Source organism: Electrophorus electricus, chromosome 14 (genome assembly GCF_041902795.1).
Source record: "Electrophorus electricus isolate QZ-2024a chromosome 14, ASM4190279v1, whole genome shotgun sequence".
Lineage (NCBI taxonomy): Eukaryota > Metazoa > Chordata > Actinopteri > Gymnotiformes > Gymnotidae > Electrophorus > Electrophorus electricus.
In genome coordinates this window covers 26763866-26790109 of record NC_137510.1, presented here as the reverse complement: position 1 = coordinate 26790109, position 26244 = coordinate 26763866, and the positions used below count along the sequence as shown (strand labels likewise).

Below are 26244 nucleotides of genomic sequence, written 5' to 3'. Positions count from 1 at the left end.
TAATTTAAAGTGTCAAATTTATTTTGGATAAACTTTCTCCCCCCCTGTAAAATTACAAATTTATAGCTTAACTTTTGTGTCAGCTTATAACATCAACATCAACACATCAACATGAACTCTGTACACAGACATGAAGCATCAATCAGTTTTGATTGGTCACAATGAAACATTAACTGTAGAAAAACAAAAAGGTACAGATTTGTGTACTTTGACACAGTGATTACAGAGGTTTTCATAAGGCGCTTTGTTATTGTAGCACTTGTGTGACTGAATGTTGCAAAGGTACATTATCTGGAATGCATAGATTTGTGCAAAAAAGAAACCATAACTTGATGAAAAAAGCAGAATTAAATCAAAATCGTGCAACAGAAAACTAAACCAAGCAGGTATTCTTAAACTTTAGCCTCTGTATTTATCGTCTGCTTACTAAATCAACTCAAAACAATAACATAATTACTTCAAATGATTATTTTCAATCAAGAAACTGCATAATTGCACTTTTCTTCCCACTAAACTATTGCCACAGTGCTGAGAGCTTAGATACACCAATAACTGAGTCCAGTAGTATTTGTTGGGAAGAAAATCATTACAAGATTTAATTAAAATAAAACTGAAACGTTATTTAATAGTGAGCACTTCTGACATGAGGAGAAGGGTTCGGAATTGAGCAGATCCTACAGGGTGCTTTGGCTTGGTCCTGAACTGCTGTATCATCTGAATGTGCAGACATCCAACGGAAATAACACGGAAATAAGGAAATGTAATAAAAAAAGGCAAGACTACTCCACACATTTGTTCTTCATACCACTCTGAGTGTCATTTTTATCATCACTAGTTTATTTAAAAGTACTATTTATTGAAACCCATTAATGAATTTACAATGTAGATATATCATGTGACACTTTTGATTTGTAGTTTCTCTATCTGGGCATGACGTGTGCAGTGTGCGTTAGCAAGCTTGGCATGAGCACGTCTCCGTTCACTATTCCGCATGGACGGCAACGCTGCGTGTGTGATACTAATGAAGTAGAGTGGAACTGAAGCTCGGGGGAGGGTCCTTCTCCCTGGGATGCGTCCTGGGTATCGTTACCTTACTGGGTGCGCTGTGGTCGGTTCACTTGCTGTGTGCTCGCCACGGTCACCTGAACCTGCTGTTCTGGGTCATTTCCCTTTAAGAGCTGGTCAGGGCTCTCAACATGCGCGCCTTAACCTTGTAGCTCAAACGCACCTCCGGGGTCTAAACGGCAGAGTCCAGAGTTCTGGTTTAACTTTTTTTACCACGTCACGATTCCCCGTACAGCATCGCCATGCAGTCCTGGGAAGCACTCTTCCTCCCACCATCACCCTGCCTTCCTCATCGCACTCCTCCCGCACGCTAGCAGGAGCTGGTCTGAAGATGGCCCTCTGTGAGGAGGGAGGTGACGCTGGAGGGGTCATACAGACCTTCGTCATCGTCATCCTCCGAGCTGAGGGCTGAGTCCATAGTGATGTGTTGTGCCCGCTGGATCTTCCTTCTAAAGTCCAGGATTATTATTATTATTATTATTATTATTATTATTATTATTATTATTATTATTGATGCAGGTTAGTGTGATCTGTGAACAGTCATATCTGCTCAAAGTGGGTAAAGTGGAATCAAATGATGGGGGTTTTTTTGTTTGTTTGTTTTTTTTATTAAAAAAAACTGCTGAACACTGCAGACAAGAAATTTCCCAAGACACAAAAACTGGAGCTCAAATCTCAAACTATTCTCAAATAAGTGCAGAGTTCAGGAACATAACTAAGACCCGTGCAAGACTGCGGGTTTTGTTCTGGGTTCACGTAGCGTACGCGAGCTTTACATGCGTCTAGGCACGCACTGCCCTCTGCTGGTCTATATGGGTCCTAACTGGTGTTTTCATACTACACGCCAGACAAAAATAAAATGGCTGATGTTAAACTTCATGTAAAATTCTCAAAAGACATTTTTAATATCGTTTCTAATATAATTTGGAATTTGTGGTCATTCACTATGAAAGTATGAAAGAGATTAGAAGACCCTGCCTTAGTACAATCAATTATTTTATATTGTTTAATACTTATCAATAATTATTCCAAAATGATGTTCTGTCTTAAATTTAGCAGGATGTTAAGCCTATAGATCCAGATCATAAAATCTCTGAGATGTCAAGACTAAAATTAAATGGATGGGAATTTTAATGTTTTTTGTTAAAATACCCAAATAGCAGAACCACAAAAATCAAAACTGTGATAAAGGCAGAACTGAGCACTGCCTGTTTGAACGAATATCAATGTGATTTCGACCCACTGACTCTACCAACCCACTACACAGTGGTTCTGTGGACTGTCTGACAAACACCATCATAGTAATAAAGATATTGCGGACTCTCACACTACAGCACATTATCAATACAATACACACAGTGTCAATAACTTACACACACACACACACACGCACACTCACACACACACACTCACACACACACACACGCACACACACTCACGCACACACACTCACGCACACACACTCACGCACACTCACACGCACTCACACACACACACACACTCACACACTCACACACACACACTCACACACACACACACTCACACTCACACACACACACACTCACACACTCACACACACACACACTCACACACACTCACACACACACACACTCACACACACTCACACACACACTCACACACACACACTCACACACACACACTCACACACACACACACTCACACTCACACACACACACACTCACACACTCACACACACACACACTCACACACACTCACACACACACACACTCACTCACACTCACACACACACACACTCACACACTCACACACACACACACTCACACACACACACACTCACACACACTCACACACACTCACACACACTCACACACACACTCACACACACACACTCACACACACACACTCACACACACACTCACGCACACTCTCACACACACACACTCACACACACTCACACACACACACTCACACACACTCACACACACTCACACACACACACACACACACACTCACGCACACGCACACTCACACACACACACACTCACACACACTTACTTGAGCTCGTTCTCCAGTGCTACTACTCGGGCCTGTAGAGTCTCCTTCTGCTCCATCTGCTCCTCCAGATCCCTCACTGCTTTCCTCCTCAAACCCTCAACCCGCTCCACCTGTTCCTCACCTTCATCCACCCGTCTCTTCAAAGCTTTCACCCGCAGCGCCAGCTGCACAAACCATCAGAAGACATGAAGGAGTGTTTGGTGTGTGTGTGTGTTTGGTGTGTGTGTGTGAGTGTGAGTGTAAGTGTGTGTTTGGTGTGTGTGTGTATGTGTGTCACCACCTGGTCTCTCTGCTCACAGAGCTGCTGTCTCTCTTCATCCAGTGTGATGTTCATCTCCTTTATCTTCCTCTCCAGACGCCGTTGAGATGCCAGCGCCGAGTTCTTCTCTCTAGGCAGCACACACAAATGTGAGAGTAATCCTGAAGGGGGCGCTGTGTGAGCACACTTCAGACACACAACAAACAGACACATATAGCAGAGAACGTGATAGTTTTGAGGGAATACTAACCCTAACCCTACCCACTAACCCTAACCCCTAAACACTAACCCCTAACCCCTAACCACTAACCCTACCCACTAACCCTAACCCCTAAACACTAACCCCTAACCCCTACCCACTAACCCCTAACCCCTAACCACTAACCCCTAACCCCTAAACACTAACCCTATCCCCTAACCACTAACCCTAACCCCTAACCACTAACCCTAACCCCTAACCACTAACCCCTAACCCCTAACCACTAACCCTAACCCCTAACCACTAACCCTTAACCACTAACCCTAACCCCTAACCACTAACCCCTAACCACTAACCCCTACCCACTAACCCTAACCCCTAAACACTAACCCCTAACCACTAACCCTAACCCCTAACCACTAACCCTATCCCCTAACCACTAACCCTATCCCCTAACCACTAACCCTAACCCCTAACCCCTAACCACTAACCCTAACCCCTAACCCCTAACCCCTAACCCCTAACCACTAACCCCTAACCACTAACCCTAACCCCTAACCACTAACCCCTAACCACTAACCCTAACCCCAGAGCTTCTTAGAGTCTCAGGGCTTCTAACCAGTGTTCGCTACCTTTCTTCATTCCTCAGGCGATCGTCCAGCTCCTGCAGTCGTCCCTCCAGATGAGAGGAACTCGCCGAGCCGCGCGGCTGACCTTCCATCTCCGCTACGCGAGACTTCAGCTCCTTTAGCTAGAAAAGGTGGAGGGAGAATGAGACCAAAATCTCCAGGAGGCAGTTATGAGCGCAAGGAAAATAATTGATCAAACTGACAAAATTGCCATTGACCCGAAAACCCTGCAGTGATGTTCAGGACTTTGGTGTGAGAGAACAGAGATGAAATCTGCTAGTCTGAACACCAGTGTGACCCTGCCCACCACAGCAGACACCAGTCTGAACCCACAGCCGGGCGTGAAGATGCCTGCTTCAGTCTACCTGTCTCTCCAGAGCATTTTTGTCCAGCTCCAGGTCCTGTTTAGAGGACCTTTCCTGCATTAGCTCCGAACGCAGCTGGTCGATCTACACACACACGCACACGCGCACACGCACGCACGCACACGCGCACACGCACAGTAGAGGGCAACGTTGGAACATTCACAGAGACTGCAAATGCACGGATCATCTCGGCAGGTGGGGCAGGGGACGCACTCACCTGCTCCCTGCTCCTGGAGATCCGGTCTGTCAGCACCTCCCCACTGTTCTTCTCCTCCTCCAGCTCCAACTCCAAGAGCTTCACTTTGTCCTGCAGGCACAGGAAACAGGAAACACATTCCAGAAACGTGCCGTAGTGGTCCTGTACAGGTTCCTGCTCTGGGGTGGGGTACGTACCTCCATGCTGCGCAAGTCCCGGGCCCGATCGCTGACCGCGCTCCGCTGGCTCTCCAGCTCGGCCTCTAGGTTGCGCAGGCGGTTGAGGACCAGCTCTCGGTCCAGGGCGGCATTGTCTCTCTCCTCACAGCAGGACATCAGCTCCTTCTTCTGACGAGCCAACTGAAAAGCCGGGCCGAACCATAAGGGTCTTGGATCAGTTCTGCCCCGGCCCAGTTCTTGGGCCACACATAGACAGACAGGAAGCTCTGAGGACTCTAACAGCTGGGGGGACATATGTCCTCAGACTGCTGGGTGTCCTTAGGGTGGGGATCACTTGTACTGACCACTTTTGGTTATTATGGACTTGAAGGATTCAATAAGAGCAGTGAAAATACTGATTCACTACTGACTCACTGTAATACAATATGCTTTAACCCAGTGATGAACCCTTGATGGTTACACATGGTGTAACCCGGACTGGTCTGCACGTTCACGGCACACAGTTAAAAACATCGAATTCTCGGAGGACTGACGAAGAACGTGTATTTGTGTATCTGCATATGTGTGTATTTCTACACTGATGTGCTAACAGGCCAGAGGATGTCAGCGCCCCTCCCTCACCTCCTCCTGCAGGGAGCGCAGGCTGATCTGGGCATGCTCCAGTTCACACAGCTTCTCCTTGTGAGCTTTCTGTAGGTCCTGCTGGTCTCTCCTCCACCGGTCTCTCTGCTCGCTCAGCTGGACCTGTAGCTGCTGCACCGACTGGCTAGAGTCAGCAGACAGACGCTCGATCTGAAGGAGACAGACAGACAAGCAGGCAGGCAGAGAGAGAGAGAGATTTGTTTTTTTAACTTAATCACTTTTTCAGAACTATGTAGTACTTTTCACCAGGTCTTGATGTTGTGCTACCATGAAGAAAATGATAAAATGGATTTAAAAGTCCACAGTAAGTCACCGTGTTGATCTCACACTCATGAGTGAACACAGGCGAGTGTCCTATGTGTGGTATGTCTGGTCCGCCCTGAAACATGGCCACCTACTACACGCTGAACCTCCTGCACCTACTGAACAGCACCACATCTGATCGTGCATTGCTTAATAAGCAGACAGTTTCACTGAGCCACAGAATAAAAACAATAAAACCAGGGTGACGTTATGAGTCACCACAAACCCTGAACAGAATAGCTGGAAACCCTAACCCTAACCCCTAACCCTAACTCCTAACCCCTACCCCTAATCTCCAAACCCTAACCCTAACTCCTAACCCTAACCCCTAACCCTAACTCCTAACCCCTACCCCTAATCTCCAAACCCTAACCCCTAACCCTAACCCCTAACCCTAAACCTAACTCCTAACCCTACCCCTAACCCCTACCCCTGATCTCCTAACCCTAACCCTAATCTCCAAACCCTAACCCATCACCAAACCCTAACCCCTAACTCCTAACCCCTTAACCATAACTCCTAACCCTAATCTCCAACCCCTAACCCCATCACCAAACCCTAACCCTAACCCATAACCCCAACCCTTAACTCCTAACCCCAACCCTCAACTCCTAACCCTCAATTCCAAACCCTAACCCTAACCCCTAATTCCAAACCCTAACCCCTAACCCCTAACCCCTAACTCCTAAACCTAACCCCTAAACCTAACCCCTAACCCCTAACCCTAACCTCTAACTCCTAACCCTAATCTCCAAACCCTAACCCTAATCTCCAAACCCTAACATCTAATTTCTAACCCTAACCCCTAACCCCCAACCCGAACCCTAACCCTAATTCGAACCCTAACCCCCAACCCCCAACCCGAACCCTAACCCTAATTCTAACCCTAACCCCTAACTACAAAAACAGCTGGAAAGAAAAAAAATCTTCAAAACCTCTTAAGGGCTGAAATTATGCAGTTGTCAAAGCCAACAAGTCGCCAGCCACAAACCCACAGAACTGCACTCAGGACATACAGATTCACCTCACAGCCACACAGCTGTCGAGTCTTTGGGGGAAGGCGGAGTAAAGGTGTGTCTTTCACATCATTATGGAGAAGAAATGTGGGGCTTCTTGTTGCAGCAATTGCAGACGAATCCAGTTCTCGGCATGTAAACGGACTGGAGAATCTGCTGCTCACCAATCCACTCCCCCGCGGCCATGCCCCCCCACCTCCACCTCCCCACGACTGACGATCACTCCGGGCAGTTTGACGAGTTGTTCACGTTCACCTGCACGCAGCGCCTTCAGAAAGAATTCACCCCATGTTGGTCCTGTTTTGTTGTATTACAACCTGGAATAAATGGATTTCAGGCAGGGAGTTGTGCCATTTGATCTGTACAGCACGCCTACCACTTTGAATGTGCAAAATATTTTTTTTTATTGTGACAGAAACAATAAGACAAGAAACCAGTTTGTCAAACTGAAGTCAAACCTGAAGTCAAAACTTTTTTGGAGGCATTTTTTTTTGTTGTTGCAACTAGTTCTTCAAGGCAAAACACCTCTAGTTTTTTCAAGTTTGATGGATTTGCTTTTCGTGTGGAGAAATCTTCTGGACTGCAGCCTGGGCTTTGACTAGACCATCCCAAGATATCTGAACGTGTCCCTTTAACCCATTAAAGGTCGCATCAGAGCTGTTGTTTTGCAGGATTGTCTCCAGTCTCCAAGGTTTTCATGTTCTAGTGTCTTCCATCTTTCCTTCAACGCTGACTAGTTTTCCAGTCCCTGCTGATAAAAGCATCACTACCAGGTTAAGGGTCGTGTTCAGGGACCCAACAGTGGTAACCTGGCAGTGGTAGGACTTGAACTGGCAACCTTCTGATTACTAGACCGGTACCTTCACCCCGAGACACCACTGCCCAGTTCAACAATTTGTTCGTTTATATGAACTCAAAATAAAAATCCATTTTTAAATCCAGGTTGTAATGAAACAACAACAACAACAATGATAGGAAGGCTCAAATACTTCTGCAAGTCAAAAACTGTGTGAGAAGCTCCACTAACACTACAGCCATCACACCAGCTCTGGTTTCCAGAGTTTACCTGCCCTGCAGGTAGCAGGTGTGATCGCAGACTGGCTGAAGATTGATGTTTCCATGGAGAGGAACTGTGGCTGGTCCTGCAAAGATGGTCCAGCAGGTCCATCAGAGGACCTTGTGGTAAAGTCAACACCTTCAGTGCTTCTGGAGTCAATCAAGTTGACCAACTGGCCTCTGACGGCTACATAAGGAACAGACGGCTGTTGAGGTCCAGTCCACCTGATCTCCCCCAGGCAGCCTGTCTGGCACCTGTCTCCACTACCCTGTCCTGGCTGACATGCCCGAAAGGCCAAGGAGGTCTTCTCATACAACTAAAGGACTTCAAACACTCACAATATATCCATCAAAAAACGGTTAAGAACGGTTCTTTTATAAGTTCTCTCATAAGTGGACGTGTAATCCCAGGACCCTGAGAGACTTTAACAAACAGAAAGCACTCGATCGTGGACGACCGTGAACATGTAGGGGCTTAATGTCCGAGCAGTAAAGGTGAACAGGTAAAGGGCAAGTTTGACCAACACAGCTGAGACACCCCCAGAGAGAGAGAGAGAGAGAGAGAGAGAGAGAGAGAGAGAGAGAGAGAGAGAGAGAGAGAGAGAGAGAGAGAGAGAGAGAGAGAGAGAGAGAGAGAGAGAGAGAGAGAGAGAGAGAGAGAGAGAAGGAAACGAGAAGGGGAACAAGAGTGATGAGTTTATGAGAGCATTTTTGTTATTTAACAGAAACACACACTCGCCCTCACTCTCCATCTCTTATATATGCGTGCACCTCTTTGCTGAGTTTGTCCAGGGTCTTCTCGTGCTGCTTCTTCTCCTCGTCCAGCTGTGTGTTTTCCTTGCGGAGGACATCCCTGTCCCTCTCCCTGTCCTCTAGGGTACGGGCCAGTTCGTCCCTGTGCTGACCCAGTCTGGCACAGGTGTGCTGGGCCTCGTCCAGCTGCTGCCGAAGCCTCCTGGATTCCTCCTGGAGCTCCTGCTCGGCCTCCAGCGTCTGGGACACTCGCGCCTGCAGCTGGGACTGCAGATGGGCGGAGCTTCACACACCTGTCTCCGATACTGTGTGTGTGAGATGTGTGTGTGTGTACACACTCACCTCTAGACGTGTGGCCCTGTCCTTCAGGCGTGTGTGGGTCTCCTCCAGCTCCTGCCGCTCCTGCGTGAGCGTTTGTATGAGGGTCTGGGAGGAGTTGAGATGGCCTCTTTCCTTCTTCAGGTCCTCCTCGGCCAAAAGCAGTTGTCTGCGGAGCCGTTCAACTTCCTCGTGTGCCACGCCCACCTCCTCACGCAGAGACTGCACCAGCGATGGATCCGCACGCTGCAGAGCAGAGACATTGAGCACAAAGGTCGTTTAAAGCTGCGATGTGCATTTCCAATGGTGACCTCCAGCTCTGAGGAGAGTGGAGAACTAAAACCGTTACTAATCACAGCATACCAGCCTGGCTTTCTCCTGCACTTTAGTCAGCTCCTCCTTATCTCTCCGTGATTGGTTCTTAAGCCTGTCAATCTCATACTTCTGTTCAGCATGTAGTTCTTGATTGGCCTTCTTCAGTGAGATAATCTCCATCGTCTTCTTGTCCAGGTCTCCCTTCAGTTTGTCCACCTCCGCCTGGACACTTGCCAGCTCCGTACGGCAGCGCGCCAGTTCCTGTAAGCCAGTTAAAGGAGGAGAGCGCGCGTGTGTGTGTGAGTGAGTGTGTGTGAGAGTGTGAGTGGTGAGTGTGTGTGTGTGAGTGTGTGTGAGCGAGCGAGCGTGCGTGCGTGCGTGTGTGTGTGTGTGTGTGTGTGTGAGTGTGTGTGAGAGTGTGAGTGGTGAGTGTGTGAGTGTGTGTGAGCGAGCGAGTGTGTGTGTGTGTGTGTGTGTGTGTGTGTGTGTGAGAGTGTGAGTGGTGAGTGTGTGTGAGCGAGCGAGCGTGTGTGTGTGTGTGTGTGTGTGAGTGTGTGTGTGTGTGTGTGTGTGTGAGTGTGAGTACCTGGTCATGTTTGACATCAGGTATCTGCTGTTTCATCACGTTCAGTCGTTCCTGGAGTTCCTTCAGCTCCTCCTCAAACTCCTCTTTCTCCAAACGAGCCTGAAGAAGCCTGATTTACACACACACACACACACACACACACACACACTTATGAAATAACAACCCAGTCATTAGTGACCGTGTGTATGGATCGTATGTTAGACTCCGTTTCACTTCCTGATTGAACGTGTGGAATGAGAACACGACTTTATATGTAATTCTTGGTTTGATGTGAATGAACTGAGCTGAGTGGTAATTTTCTGTTTATTAGTACAGAAAACAAACATATAGAATATATATAATATTGCCTGATGTCCACCACCAAATATGAGTAGCATGTTGTTAAACCTGACATATGTTGACTTCAAAATAAAAAGTTAACATAAACATTAGTTTGATATCTTCCCATGGCTGAATAATCAGTTCTGTGCTCTAAGTGTTCTGGATGTTAAGACACCAACAACTACAGTAGAACTAACAAGATTCAGTCAACAAGATCAACCCAACTGCTACCACTGATCTGTCTGTGCTCTTTCAAATAAGCCTTTTCATTGAGTTCTGATATATAAATGCTTCAGTTCATCAATAATTATTTTCACATTTCTACAACAGTCTAAAAGTGTCGCGCTCTGGTTTAGACACCAGCCAATCACACAGAATTTAACGGAACACATTAACATAAATTAACATAAACATACATGAACATAAGCAACATTAACATAAACATCAGAGGCGAGCCTGTTGTTGTGATGCGAAGCATAAACTTGGAACATCTTAGTGAAGCGTAACCACGGTGACTGCTGCCTCCTGGAAGTGTTTACATAACACTGCTCCGTACACAACACACACAAAAATATATAAATGAGTATAAATGAATGAATAAGGCGGTGAGGACTCTCACTCCTGCTTGGTAGCGCGTAGCTCCTCCCTGCTGGTCTGGAGCTGCTCTCTCCAGTGGTCTCCTTCCTCTCTGCTGACGTCCAGCTGCTGCTGCAGGGACCTCATGGTGGTGTTGACACGCAGACGCTCTGCCTCTATGCTGGCCTGGGACTGACGAGGAGTGAGTGGTGGGGGAGAAAGAGAGAGTGTGTGAGTGTGTGTACATGCGCGCACGCGCGCGCGTGTGTGTGTCTACCTGTGACACCTGCTCCATGCTTCCTCTCAGTCTCTCCATGTCGTGGCTGTATTGCTCTCTGAGAGTTTCCATCTCTCTGTCATGTGTGGCCACCTCATTCTTCAGCGCCCCCTTCAGGGCAGTGAGCTCCCTTTCCTTTTGCCTCAAAGTGTCCTGCACCTCCGCCAGCTCCTCCTGCGCACACACACACACGCACACACTTACACTGCAATCCCGTTACCCCTGAAGTCTCCACTGCAAAGGGCTGTGAGTGTGTCCCACGTGTGTGGCGGCACTCTGCGCATGGGCCTCCATCTCCCTCCTCAGACCCTCCTGCACACACACCACCTCATCCTCCAGCTGTCGGACCTGCCGTGCTGCAGTCTCACACTCCATGCGTACTTGGGCCAGCCTGCGGGAGGACACACACACACACACGTCCCTGTTCTTACTGATCAATCATACAGAGGTTTTATTTGTGGAAATTACACAATATGTATAAAAAGTGTGCATGTGTGTACACTGAAACAGAAGGGAGTGTGACAGGGAGTGCGCGCACGTGTGTGTGTGTGTGTGTGTGAGTGAGTGAGTGTGTGTGTGTGTGTGTGTGTGTGTGTGTGTGTATGTGTGTGACTGTGTGTGTGTATGTGTGTGTCTTACTCCGAGTGTGTGTGATCTAGATCAGTCTTCTTCCTGCTCAGTTCCTCCTGCAGTTGAAGTTTTTCATCCAGACACTGCTCAAGCTCCGCCTTAAGGCCAGAGTCCAGCCTGGTCACCTGGTAACAGAGGTCACAGAGGTCAAAGCACCTGGTAACAGGGGTCAGAGCACCTGGTAAGAGGGGTCAGAGCATGGGAAATCTACATGGGCAGTCATAAACTTCTCACAGACACTTAAACACCTAGACGGGGCGGGGCAGAGGGTTATTATTTTCACTCAGGTCATTAGACAGGACGGCTGCAGTAGTTCAACCCAGTGGAAAGCCCCTAACGTGGTGAACCATGTCAAATGAGCACATTAAGACATGATCCCATGACTGCTGTGTCATGGCCTGCAGAGTGCACGTTCCTCACGAGTGACTCTTACTACTGGAGGGAGACACAACTGCCAAAAAGCCAACACTCTCCTCTATTCCTCAGACACCAGCTGAGCTGAGCTGAGCCAATGGGAAATTTGATTCCACGTTATGCTCGTGCGTTTTCACACCTGGGCTTCTCCGTATGACTGCATCCGTCCAACTGTAATGTCCATATGTGAAGGTTCTGGAGGAACTCACGTGACGTTACACCCCTACTATAATCCAGATGGAGTTTTCAGAATAAAAGACCGCAAGAAGGCATCTCAGTCCATCAGGTGTGCAGACTATTCCGAGGCCTCATCACTTTATCTTGACTGACTGCAAATTCTACACACTGCTCTCATCCCACAGATTAACCACGAACTTCTGCCATGAGCCATCAGCCAGAGTAGCCTCTGTAAGTGTGTGTGTGTGTGTGTGTGAGAGAGTGAGTGCTGTTGTAAGTGCTCCTGTGTCTGCTGCCAGCTCAACATGGCACAGGGAGTGGTGCCAAGTCTCCCACAGCCATTAATGTGATGGCCGTCTAAGCTGTGCCAACTCGGCCAGAGGAGCTGGAGAGACGTGGTGAGAAATACCAATCAGCTTGCTGGTCTCTCCTTCATTAGAGGGAGCAGCAGTGATGAAAGACCTTAACGTGTTATTCTGCATTAATAACACACAGCCCGAGTGTTCCTTCACAACACTGACACCACAAGACTGTGATGTTTTAGGCTTTCAAACAATGCAAATAAGGATTTGGAGATTTAGACGAGGCTACTGAATGATTTAACTGATAAGAGGTTTCATGGCACTTCTATTAACAAACACACACATACACACACATACACACACACACACACATACACACACACATACATACATACACACACATACATACACACACATACATACATACACACATACACACACCTTTAGCATCTTGTGGACAAAATATACACTATGCATTATAATCCAAATGCAGGCATAAGGGACATTTTCCGTGTGCTGTTGGTGTGTGTGTGTTCTGTGTAAGGAGTGGGCAGAGGTTTCAGCCTGCTGACGTCACTGCTAATGTGCACATGCTGGACTTGCTGTCTGTCCAGCACAGAATTCAGGTCTCACTTCTGATGCAGCTGAAATACAAATGCAGTCTAGTCATGTGCATCTGCTTTGACCTCCGACACTGGGCCCATGTCCTGTGTGTCGGGCCAAACAGGGAACCATCCTGGACCTCTACACTAGGGTCTCTGCGCTCACGACTAAGGTCAGTGTAAACGCGGGTTACCTGGAGCTGGCGGATCCTGTCACAGATGAGTCGGGCACGTCGTGTAATGGCCCCATCACTCTCGCTGCTCCTGAGAACAGACACCAGGGACACAGTTAGCACTGGACGGGTCCATCACGTCCACTGTGGAAGCACTCGGGTTTAAACTACAGCCTTTCAGCAGAAGAAAACACACAACATCTGGAATTAAAGGAATGTAATCTGGAATGAAATGTAATCTGTGTGTAATCTACGGTTACTCCATCTGAACTAAATTGAGACAGGACTTGTATTTAGACGATAAGAGAATATTGGAGCACCCCTGTCGCAAGACACCGTAGACAAGCTGGTGCATCTGATCTGCCTCAGTCGCCAAGTCTGGCCCTGAACTCTGACCCTGGCCCATCAAAAGGTCAGGAGTCACCTGCAGACAGAAATCAGAGACTGAAAATTTACAGGAGATGATAAAGAGCATGCACACACACATTTATCTGACACTTTTATCCAAAGCAACTTAAAATTATGACAGAGTACAACTTGAGCAGTTGAGGGTTAAGGGTCTTGCTCAGGGGCCCAACAGTGACACCCTGGCAGTGGTGGGGATTGAACCAGCAACCTTCCAGTTACAAGTCAAGTACCTTAACCACTGAGTAACACTGCCCCCAGAGACCCTTTTAACACACACACACACACACACACACACACACACACACACACACACACACACACACACACACACACACACACACACACACACACACAAAAATTTATAAGACAAGACCCTTAATGTATTCTTGCAGTAGGTTACAGTCCGTTACTCTACACTGTAATCTGAGTTCAGGTCCTGTAAGCAGACACTGCTACACTAAATCAGGACGGATCACGTTTTCTGGAGGACATGGACCAGCGTGATGGATTGGCTGTTTCTGACCTGTTATAGTTACATCCAGGTTCAGTAGAGACAGTGAGCAACAGGCCATTACTGTGATAGTTTACCAACCGAGACCCGCTGGCTCAGGTACACAGTGTGGACCTCAGAGAATCAAAACGGCAGTGGGCAGTGGAGTCTCAGTGGTGAAGGTACTGGACTAGTAATCAGAAGGCTGCCAGTTCAAGTCCCACCACTGACAAGTTTCCACTGTTGGATCCCTAAACAATACCCTTAACCCTCAATTACTCAAGTTGTCAGATAAATGCTAAAAATATGTACATTTATCTGACGCTTTTATACAAAGCGACTTACAATTATGACTGAGTACAACTTTAGTAATTGAGGGTTAAGGAGCTTGCTCAGGGGCCCAACAGTGGCAACTTGGCAGTGGTGGGATTTGTACTGGCAACCTTCTGATTACAAGTCAAGCACTTTAACCACGGAGCTACCAATGTACAGAACAAGCTACTGAAATGTGCAGGTGCAAAGGCATAAAAGCACACAGGCATTTGGTGTAGCCTACAAGGTAAGAGTTCAAAATTTAATTTAAAAGACACATTGGAGAAAAAGATCACCAATGTCCTGATCAAGTTCTCTGAAACAATATTAACCAGACTTCACTGGTTCTGTAATAAAAATACATTTAAAAACTTGTGATTTGCTCTAGTTTGCCGGCTACACAACTACGCTTAATTTCAGCTACGGTCACTTACATGTGAATCCACACAGACTAAGCCAGCGGAAGGCATGGCTGTCACCTTGGCGACAGATCCGGAGCCCCGCCCCATGCTGCTATAACCTGAAGCCGGCGTAGAGGCTGCAGGAAGGGAGGAGTATGTGTTCTGGGCAGGGGGAGGGGCAGAGGAGCCAAGGTGAGGCCTACTTGCTGAGTCGTGAGTGGGAGTGCTCCCTCTAGTGGAGCCTCCCACCACAGCAGCCTGTTCAGCACCTGCGTTGAACCTGCTGACCGGCCTATGGGCCGGCATCCGGAGGCCCGGAGCCGGCGTGGCGCGGTAGCGCTCCGACGAGCCGTTCAGACCGGCCTGGAGTGACCCGCCCCAACGGCCGGCGGCGGGTGGGACGCCGCACACTGTGTCCAGGCTCCCGTAGCTCCCCGAGTGACCGTCGCCGGGCGGCCGGCCGAATTCTTGGCCAAAGTCGTCGGGGACGCCGTCCCGGTCCAGCAGGGAGCCGTGCGACTGGGCGCGGCGCAGGGAGACATCCGGCGCCGTCGCAAACGGGTGCGGATCCTGAGCCGACCCCTCGTCCGTCGTCCTGACAGGTCCAACAAACAGAGGTATAAACACTATGGAAGTTGTGCGTTCTCAGGACGTCCTGCTCACTTCCTCTCACCTGGGCAGGTGCGGTTGGCTTCGGAGCTGCACGCCATACGAGTCGCCCTTCTCGCCCTCCTTCAGCACCACGTAGGGGTGACCCGCAATGCCCTGCACCCGCACAGCCACGCCGTAGCGGGACGAGGGCTTAGCCGAGGGCTTAGCCGAGGGCTTAGCCGAGGCCTCTCGCCGGGACCCAGACCCGCTCCTGGTAGCACCACCCGTGTCATGCAGGTCCTTTATGAACCGGATCTGCACCCCGTAATCCACCGGGGTCTTCCGGACGGAAGCGGATGTGGACATGCTGAAAGACAATGGAAGGAAAAACTAAAATTAGTATTAAAAGCACGATTTGTAAAATATTCAGAATGACTCAGGCACAGATGTGTTCAATGCCAAACAGTGTCAAAGGTGTGTGTGTGTCAAAGGAGAAACACCAGAAACACCAGAAAATCAGAGCACTGCAATGAAACAAAAAACCCAACATTTATATTGAAAACACAATCATGTGTCTGTATTCTCTCATCCACACCTCTCTCTCCAAGCCCCTGACACCACTCCCTTATCCCTTTACCAGGCCGATGTTAGGACTGCACAATCCAGATGCAGGCTTTAACTTTGGAATTCTGCATGGACATATCACATTCCGTGATATCCACAATGCAGTAAGACAACTAATCTAGACATTCCATTACTCTGTAAATAAACAGATATTGGTCATTTCTCCTTTATCTCTGACTGCCACGACAGAGAAAACATGCCTCCTGGGAGCTGAAACTGTGACGGCAGCTATAATGTGCTTTACAGGGCACACTGACTACAGCAGGCCAATGGACAGGTCGATGGACAGACTACAGCCTAAAGACTTTCTGTTTTCTCCTTATGTCTGAAATGTTAACCGTGTGCCTGTGGGTAATGGAAACATTCCAGCCCACGTCTGAGGGACGACCTGAACTTCAACACCTTGAGTCATTGACCTGGCCAACAAATCGGGCGATGGATTGTACGCACACACGCACGCACGCACAAACATACGCACGCACATGTGGATTTCTCCAGTACACATTTATTGGAGCTGTTGATACCATAAATATACCTGGTGTTTGATGCCTTTGATGCTGGGGATAAATAATTTAATAAATTATCGTGATTTACAAACATAACTGCAGCAGTTTTAAGTAAACTTTATTTGCGTATATATTGTTCTATCATGACAATAGTTCTAATTAATATGTATTATTATTTATATAGTTATAATAACATAATACATAATAAGAATTGTATAATACACAATAATAGTGCGGTCTGTGGACAAACTAGTGTGCTTTAATAAAACTATAACAGAGTCCAGTAGCAGTGGTTCAGTTCCAAACAATCCACAAACCCGAGCAGTCAGACATATTTCCCGAGACCCGAGCAGTCAGACATATTTGATCAGACTTTACTCAGACCTGGTCAGATATATTTTGTGAAAACCCTCCAGGCTCAAGGTACTTTTCAAGGCTAGTCATAAAATCTAAGCTTGAAGTATGTTCTCGGAGCACACTTTTTTTAGGGTTCTTACACAGTGTGTGTAGGACTGGGGACGTGAGGTGTACACTGACCCAGTGTTCTTACAAAACCACAGCTCAACAAGTGCTTCACAATCTGCAAGAGGTTGTCAGTTTCAATGTGTTGTCAAACTCAAAGGCAGGTGTGTCTGGTTCCTGCCAGCCTGGGTGATTTCACAGCAAACACACGGCTGCAGTCTGAACTCTGATGCACACTCACACACACACACACACACACACACTCACATGGAGCCTTTCGGTTTCCTCCATTACTCATTAACCACTAAAACACTAAAAGCACCAACGCACTTCAACCCCCACATACTGGAACTGGTTATACTGGGAGAAGTGGTTTTATATTGGGAGAAGATTTCACTGTCTTTGGATGGGCATGTGTGCTCACACTCTGCAGTGCGGTACCAAGGCGCCCATTGTTAAACTAAAATGTTAATGTCTGATCATATCTCTCTTTGTGGTGTGCAAGTTACACCAATGCCAAACCAAAAAGCTACACTCCTAAAGTACAGAGTACTTAATTATTCATGAGCCACTTCTGACCAGGAGACTCAGCTCATTGAATAATGAGTTAGTTGCACCAATGGTTAGTACTGCTCACGTTTAACCAGAGAGAATCTAAAGGTAAATGCTCTTATTAGAGAGGTCAGGGTTTAAGGACAACAGCCCACTATAACCAGTCTGGTTCATCTTCATTACTACCTGCTCCGAGTTCAGGGGTCGTGGAGCACGCATCAGGGGGCGGACTGGTGTGCTGAGGATTCAGATCATACACCTACAGCTCTGGACTCGGACTAGACACCATCTGCTTTTGTTCTCGGAGCTGAACGGTTTCTGTGCTTTCGACCGTGTTATGACACCTGTGTGCTCTTTATCGCGTAAGGTGAGCATGACGGATTCGTGAAGAACAGATATGGTTGTTTACAAAGCAAAAGATCAGATTTACAGAGTATCAGACAGCAACATAATCAAAGAGTGTCTGGATGAAAGAGTAGGTCTGTGCTGATCAAAGTTCACTGCCGTGATAAAGAGAGACACACCTGTACTTATCCCTCACGCACACTCACTCTCACTCCCATTTCCTCTTCATGGAAGATAATAAACAGCAACATATTACACACTGCACGTCCTCTTATGGCTGACACCAGTCTTCTCTCTGGTACGGACATGCTCAAACACTACCAACTTCCTGTAGCCTTCACACACCCATCAGGCAGCGTGAAACTTAGTGCAGAGAGAGAGAGACAGAGAGAGAGCGAACCAGTCCAATCAAGCACTTGACAATTTAGGTCAGTGCAGCTGGCAGCCAATGAGATGTGTTAAAAGAGTTTGTGAAAGAATCTCTTGTGACCAACCAAGCAGGGGCCACAGTGCTGGAGGTTTGGCACTAATCAGCCTCTCTTATCCAGAGCGACTTCCAAAAGTGCTTTGTCATTTCCTCATAGAACACATCCTAGTACAGTACAGTAGGTTAGAGTCCAACATACCAATGATCTAGAATACTGTAGAATACAGGGATCAGTGTTCATGACTAGAAGTACAAAATACATATAAGCTCTATAACAGACATCAGTGCAATAAACAATAAGTACTAGAGTTTGTTAGTCAACATTATCAGTGTAACAAACAATAAGCAATACCCTACAATGAGTACGAGAGCTTCAGTTAGTCAACATAAGAGCAAGGTCAGTGGACATTTAAATACTTCGTGAATAGACGGGACTTCAGTGTGTTTAAAGACGTTCATTCCACCATCTGAGAACAGGACAGAAAATAGTCTCCATGCTTGTCTTGCATGAGACTTGAAGCATGGTGTTTCGAGTTGATTAGTACTTTGAACCTCAAGTACTCAAAGTACAGATTGGACTAGTTTAGCAGTGTAGTTCCCTCAGTGAAGTTCCGCCAGTGTAGTTCATGAGGTTTCTACATAAACTGGACTTTTCAGATAGAGCTCCTTCAACTGTGCAAGCAAAGTGCTTCTGGAGTTCTAGAACCATAAGACGATCCAACCAACAGGTAGACAAGGCAGGAGTGAAGACCAGCACACAGACACTCATCACAGCAGCTCAGAACAAACACTAAACACTCTGTAAATCAAAGCACCAGACAAGACCCAAGATTCAGACTGCAGGGAACACAAACACAAAGAGAGACGACAACGTCACAGGGACCATGTGAGAGACATGACAGGGGACAGGACCATGTGAGAGACATGACAGGGGACAGGACCATGTGAGAGACATGACAGGGGACAGGACCATGTGAGAGACATGACAGGGGACAGGAACCATGTGAGAGACATGACAGGGGACAGGAACCATGTGAGAGACATGACAGGGGACAGGAACCATGTGAGAGACATGACAGGGGACAGGAACCATGTGAGAGACATGACAGGGGACAGGAACCATGTGAGAGACATGACAGGGGACAGGAACCATGTGAGAGACATGACAGGGGACAGGAACCATGTGAGAGACATGACAGGGGACATGTACAGGGAACAAGGAACATGTCAAGTAGTGACACAGTCGAGCAGAAGTAGCCACTGTGCGAGAAGAAAAGACGCAGAAAAATTGGTAATAGATGTGGTATTCCCAAGTGATGGAAACATCCAAAGGAAGGAACATGAAAAGTTGGAAAAATACCAGAAACTGACAACAAAAAAGAGAAATATGGAAGGCGAACAACCGAGGCTGTTGCACTAGTGAAGGGTCAGTTAGGACTGTGAGCCTCCTCTGCTGGAGGAGTGGGTCCATCAGACCCCAGGAATGACACCACCACATCCCAGAACATCAAGTCCGACTGGACAGCTGTTCCCAGGTCAGTCCTGTGCCAGATGGGTTTCGCACGCCCCTGTAACGATTGAAGCCAGGCTAGGACTTTCAGCAGCCCACAACAGACCTCTACTGTCTGCTTGTGCTTGCTGCCCGGTTCTTTCTTTCTTTCTTTCTCATTTGATCTCATTTCAGTTCCGTTGAGGTGTCCGCTGCCAACCAGACGAGGGTCCCTGTCATTTCTGTTAGGCAGAGGGACACATTAACCCGACTGGGTTGGTCCTCCCGCTGAATGTCGTCATCAGTACTGCTTTGGCCAAACGAGCATGTTGAACCAGCGTTCTGCCACGAGGGAGACAGATCAATCTGACTAATGATTGTCTCCTGCACAGGCACGCTGTTCATCGCCCATAATCGAGTGTAAACGCGCACAGGCGACGGCTGATGGAAGGCGCTCGTTGGTCGCTCACAGCTCGGTTCCCAGGCCTCAGGGAGTTTTTCCTCACCACTACTGCCTCTGGCTTGGAATCAGACGTTCTGGTAATATTGAGGAAAGTGCCCTCATTTCACAGTGCTTTAAAGTTCATTTATTTCACTTTATTACGCCCTGTGACAGCTTTTAGGTCATTTTTGTCAGTACCTTCCTTTAGAACAATGCAAAAAAACCAAACAAACAATTAAAAAAAAGTCCCAAAAAGTAGTCATTTTAAAACACTGACAAAATAACATTAAATTGGATGTATTTTTTGTAGATTAACATTGTTATTTCCCCTACAGACATGACAAGTAGCAGAACAGATGAAGCAGATGCAATCACCTTACAGGAGGACCAATAAACCCAGCACTTCTGGATCACCCAATCACCTGTGCTCATATACCTCACATTTAACTATGCATGGAATGCTTCATTAATATTAATAATGTCAATGGAATTCACTTTCAACTCACAATATGCAAATTGTAGGTGAAACAGCAACCGTATGTTCTCATGTAACTGAACACACAGACCTGCGTCCTCCTGCTCAAAACACACATTACACACCTGACAGAAAAGACAGTACGCATCTACACTAGAGACAATGTGTCACGATCAGTCCTTCTCGTATTCCAAGTTTTCCCTGTCTTGTGTTTTTTGGTTGTTCCATGGTTTCGTTTTCTCCTCCTGTTTGATTTTCCACACCTGTCCCTCATTTCTAGTATGCAAGTATTTAAACCCTGTCTGGATCCCATTGCTTTGGCTGTTCATTGATGATTGAATGTGTTTAGTTTATTGCATTTGTATGTTTAGTCTAATGGTTGTTTCTTTGTATTCCATGCCTTCGTGTTCCTAGCCTCCGTGTTTCCTAGTCTGTTATAGCCTGCTCCTCTGTGTGCTTCCATGTGTTTAGTTACTTGTGTATCCTAGCCCTTGTCCTGTTTAATCATGTATCCCCGTACACTCCGTGTTGGCTCTTTGACCCTGGACTGCCTTTATAACTCTGATTCTGGATTTGCCCCCAATAAATCTTACTCCTCTCCACACTGGGTCCGCCTCCTTACCGCACACCATTACACAATGACCCTTTTATTTTTATGTTAGTCATTGTCTGACTCACAGGTTCTCTTTTCTAACACCTTTAGCATCACCATGACTTACATTAGCATTAATATTACTTGTCTAACCTTAAGGGCGTTTATCCTGATCTAGAGTAGTAAAGGGAATGAGAACAGACAAGCTTCACTTAGTGGGTAATGGAGTACAGGGTAATTATGAATCATCCAGAATCTGATATGGAGAGGACAGAGTAGGGGCAGTTGTCATGGTAGAGGCTTATATGACATGTTGGTGTGGTGTGGTTAGTTGGGGTAGTTGTCATTGTGTGGTGTGGTAGGTGGGGTGAGGTGTGTTTTGCACCCTGCCTCGTTGGCTTTGTGTTCCTCTCATCATTCAGCGTGTGTGTTGACACTATTATCTGACACAAGTGAAGCGTCAGTCATCAGGTGGTCTGAAGGCTGAAACACCAGTCTGGTCCACTTCTTCCACATCAGTGTCCAGACAGAGACAACGTTCACCCTCTCAGCAATACACCCTGATAGGTGGTTAAACAGTACAGGTCAGGGGGAGGGGTGGAGCTAGGGTGGAGTGGTGGGGGGTCAGTGGGGAGAAGAGAAGCAACATGGGGCCCTTTATTGCACTGAAGTGGGGCAGAAAATAAGGGCAAGTATGTTCACAATGTTGACCCTCTGTGTTCTCCATCTGGCTCACTCTAGTGTGTTGAGCACACGCGCACATACACACACACGCACGCACACACACACGCACGCGCGCACACACACACACGCGCGCACACACACACACGCGCGCACACACACACACGCGCGCACACACACACCGCGCGCACACACACACCGCGCGCACACACACACACACCGCGCGCACACACACACACCGCGCGCACACACACACACCGCGCGCACACACACACACACGCGCGCACACACACACACACGCGCGCGCACACACACACACACACACACACGCGCGCGCGCACACACACACACACGCACGCATGCCTGCGTGCACACAACTTCAAGGTAAGCAAACACCAGGAAGTTACTGCAGCCACAGACTAAATGCCCCTGACTGACATCAGCCTGGGTAAACAGATTAATATCACCCTTTGCATAATTGTACACCATGACCTAGTAAAGTCAGGGTACTAAAGTGTGTTACAACAGACACATCACAAGATTCAGAAGAGTTATATACAATATTCAGTTTGAAACAAACGAGTCATTTGGACATGAGATGGTGAAATCAAGGCCTCACGTGACGAACACCATCCAGACACTCTAGCTCACCATTATGGTAATTAAATCTCTCACCTTTCAACATGAATCAAATATCTGAATGGAAAAATAATAAGTTTACCAGATCAAGACAGCAAAACACTACCCTAACCTATTTAGCAAAGGATTTCTATCATTACAGTAGTTTACAGTAGTTCTTATAGTTTATAGTTCTTATAGTTCAACCTACAGTCGTGTTTCTACCGCTCCACCTACAGTCGTGTTTCTACAATGGCAACATTTTGGCTTCTTTCCAAATCCCAGCAAAAATGCAGGAACTCAATCAAGGATTTTGTTTGCTTGACTCTGATTCATGTGCACTGGGAACTGAAATAAAGCGACAAGCGCAGCTCAACTGAAGGTCTCTGTGATCTGGATCAGAACCCTGGAGTAGAGGGAGCAGTATGTGATGCCAGCACCCTGACATAGCCCACCTCCCACACCAGCACACGACATACGGGACAACTAACACACTTCTTTAGATGGGCAGCCCTCAGGAGACCGCAGCCCACAGCTCCACAGTACTTACTGGCCCTCTACACTCAGCCTACATGTCTTAAACTGAATTATCACTCTCCTGATCTGAGGGGTGAAAAGTCTAACAGAATTAAGGAGAAACAGGAACAGTGACAGTGAACAGATTGCTACTGTGTAGTCCCAGAGCCCAGGAGTCCCGGAAAAAATTAGCTTTCATACCAAAGCCTGGGAAAATGCGATTCTGTGGCTGTATTTCTCGCAGACTCCTAATCTCCCTCCTCCGTTCGCTCCTCCCTGTCGCCTCTGTCATTAGCTTCTTACGCAGGACAGAAACAAGGAGCCAGACATTCCAGATCTTCTTCTTCAGAAAGCTACGGTGCATCATTCTTTTAACAAAAAGAAACTAAAAGATTTTTCAAATATTACTCAGGCACGGAAACTCAACCAAGCACTGCATAGACAACGAATACGTCAGATGAAGGATTCTGATAAATTAATATGCTTACACTTCAAAATCAGCACTGTAACAGTCTTTATTTTACTGTTAAATGAAGTACTGGGTCTTCAAAATATGGTAGAACACCATGTGCAGGTGCCATGTTGTACCTGGAAAGTCATTAAGGCCTCGGTATGTCTGTTCAGATTCCTGAAGATTAGTAACTAACTGTATTTGGAGACGCTCTCACCCCCAGATTAGCTACCTAGCACAGCCTGTCCGGGCAGTCACTAAAGACTGCAGCAGGACACACAGGTCTGGCACTCGCTGAGGTAAAGTCCCGCCCAGAGTTACAGCACAACTCACTCAGAAAAGAAAATGTCCTCTATTAGTACAGACAGAAAACCCACTAATATTGTGGTGTTTTTTCCATCACGGTTTCACTGGTCTGCTTTACCAAGGATCTCCCCTTCATCCTCTAGCCTGGTGCTCAACTCCCTCAGCACGCTTTGGTTGTTGTTGTTTTTTAATTCCCTGGTGGAAATCTGAGCTTCAGTCTTCTTTTCATGATCAAACAAACCTGCATTTCTTCTTTCCCCGCCGACACAGATTAAAAAAAAAAACCCATTAACAAAACACCGTAACCGTGGCAGTATATTTCAACACCCAGCCCACCCCAAAGAGCACAGAGCTCATTAGCTCGCATTCCTGTGTGGATCACCCAACAAAGACTCAGATACAGAAGCTAGCAGGCAAGTTGGTATGGGGGTTTTGGACATCCATGTGAACACCTGTCTCGTTAGACAGTGTGACATATCGATTCTAGGAGTCAATAACCAGAATAACAGTGGTAAGATTAGTCACAGGACACCGAACACCACCGATCAGAGGAAGTGTACATTACGAACACATTAAATATAAGGCTATCAAAGTCTCGAGTGTTGGTGTCCAGTGTGTAAAACCATGGTGGGGATTAGAACTAGCCTAGCTGGGGCTGGGGTTCAGGTATGGCACAAACCAGCAAATTCATCTGCAATGATTCACTGGTTTCACTGCTCTAAAGAAACCACTACAAAAAAATAAAAAATAAAAAATGAAAATAAAAAAAACAAGATACAGACTCTTACCCCTTTGAAGAAATGAAATAAAATATAATTATATGCTTAATTGTTCTCAAACTTCACTAAGCTTGAAACGTTTCCATGAAGTATCAATGTCAACACTTTCAGAAAAGGTATCAGCGTTAGGTTTTCTTAATTAAATCTCACCAAGTGAACTTAGCTAGGTTAGCTAAACCATGTGAGCTCTGTCAGTAGAGCCCCAGGTGAGAGCCCCAGGTGAGAGCCCCAGGTGAGAGCCCCAGGTGAGAGCCCCAGGTGAGAGCCCCAGGTGAGAGCCCCAGGTGAGAGCCCCAGGTGAGAGCCCCAGCTCTGGCTCCGTATCCCAGCTGTGGGATTGGGTCACCGACGGCTACCAGGTAGCTGCACTATTTCCACTTAAGAGAGAGAAACACGTCCAAACTGCCAACACTGCTCTTTCTAGGCATGACTCCTTTCCCTAGACGTTAGTGTCCGCTTTCAACAATCAAGATTAACGGAGCAATTCCCCAGCCAGGCTACCTGATCTAAAATGTACCTAAATGCACTGTAATGTGGTCCACGTAGCTCGACAGAGACACAGCGAAGTAGACACTCAACACCCCGAATCTGGCAGGACAGAAGTCCGTCCCCCGCAGCTCGGAGACGTTAACGGACTAAGTTAACAGCGCACAACGCAGAGGCCATAAAAGCTAACGCAGGTACATACGGTTGCTGAAAAGTCTCCAAATGTAAGTTGCGTGTAATATCCTGCTGATGGACAAGCCGGCGCAACAGAGCTCCCGGGAAGACGATGTCTGCTGCCGAAAACAACCTGTTACCTTTCGGGCCGGTGCTGCCCCGCCTAGCGCAGCCTGGGGCAGGAACACTATTGGTTAAAAGTAGCGTCGTGGGCGGACCCAGACTGTGTAGTTGCCATGTATGACGCGCCGTTTATGGCAAAAGCTGTGCGAGAGAGAAAGAAAGCAAACGCCTTCTCCTCCTTCAGGAGGTGTCTCGGACACCTCCACACCATTGGGACAAGACTCGGACCTCTAGAAGGTTGGACTAGACATTAATTGGTGATTTTTTTTTATTATTGTTTATTTTTCTCTTTAAATTGTTATTATTGTGGGGTCTTTTGGCACGCTGAGGCGGATACCCCCCCTTTGAGTCTTGGTTCCTCTCAAGGTTTCTTCCTCAAGCTCTAGGGAGTTTCTCCTCACCACTGTCTCCCTTGGCTTACTCACTGGGGGCTTGGACATCTGTAAATCTGCTTTGTGACAATGGCTGTTGTGCTATAGAAATCAATTTTGATTTTTAATTTGATTTGAAATACACGCGAGCATCCGAAAACACGCGAGAATGAGTGAGTTCTAAGTGCAAGCGAGCGACTGAAAAGCTTGTGAGCTAAAGACAAATCTGAGCG

At 47.2% G+C, this 26244-nt stretch overlaps 1 protein-coding gene across 2 annotated transcripts; it reads right to left on the bottom strand.

Annotated features, from left to right (window-relative positions):
- cgna (cingulin a) lies at positions 1-25658 on the bottom strand. Of its 2 annotated transcripts, none has more exons than XM_081696679.1 (21): positions 25546-25658; positions 15675-15959; positions 15035-15596; positions 13711-13814; positions 13412-13481; positions 11732-11847; positions 11354-11483; positions 11093-11266; positions 10859-11007; positions 9919-10027; positions 9381-9593; positions 9042-9263; positions 8718-8966; positions 5551-5721; positions 4948-5109; positions 4772-4861; positions 4555-4638; positions 4193-4311; positions 3383-3491; positions 3103-3266; positions 1-1514 (listed from the first exon to the last, which is right to left on the bottom strand). In XM_081696679.1, exons 2-21 carry the CDS (start codon positions 15956-15958, stop codon positions 1376-1378), a joined length of 3420 nt encoding a protein of 1139 aa, XP_081552805.1. In that variant the 5' UTR covers position 15959; positions 25546-25658; the 3' UTR covers positions 1-1375. The 2 variants fall into 2 exon arrangements, with proteins under 2 accessions (XP_081552805.1, XP_081552806.1); XM_081696680.1 differs by having other exon boundaries at positions 11441-11483.
- Between the last annotated feature and the right edge of the window lie 586 nt (positions 25659-26244).

What these genes read in the sequence shown, in the direction of transcription:
- cgna (XM_081696679.1), bottom strand. Translation starts at nt 15,958, where the DNA reads ATGTCCACATCCGCTTCCGTCCGGAAGACCCCGGTGGATTACGGGGTG. An exon ending in CTACGCGCTACCAAGCAGGA is followed by an intron (nt 10,028 to 10,858) that starts GTGAGAGTCCTC and finishes TGTGTAAATCAG; the next exon opens with GCTTCTTCAGGCTCGTTTGG. An exon ending in AAAATGCTCTGGAGAGACAG is followed by an intron (nt 4,312 to 4,554) that starts GTAGACTGAAGC and finishes CACCTTTTCTAG; the next exon opens with CTAAAGGAGCTGAAGTCTCG.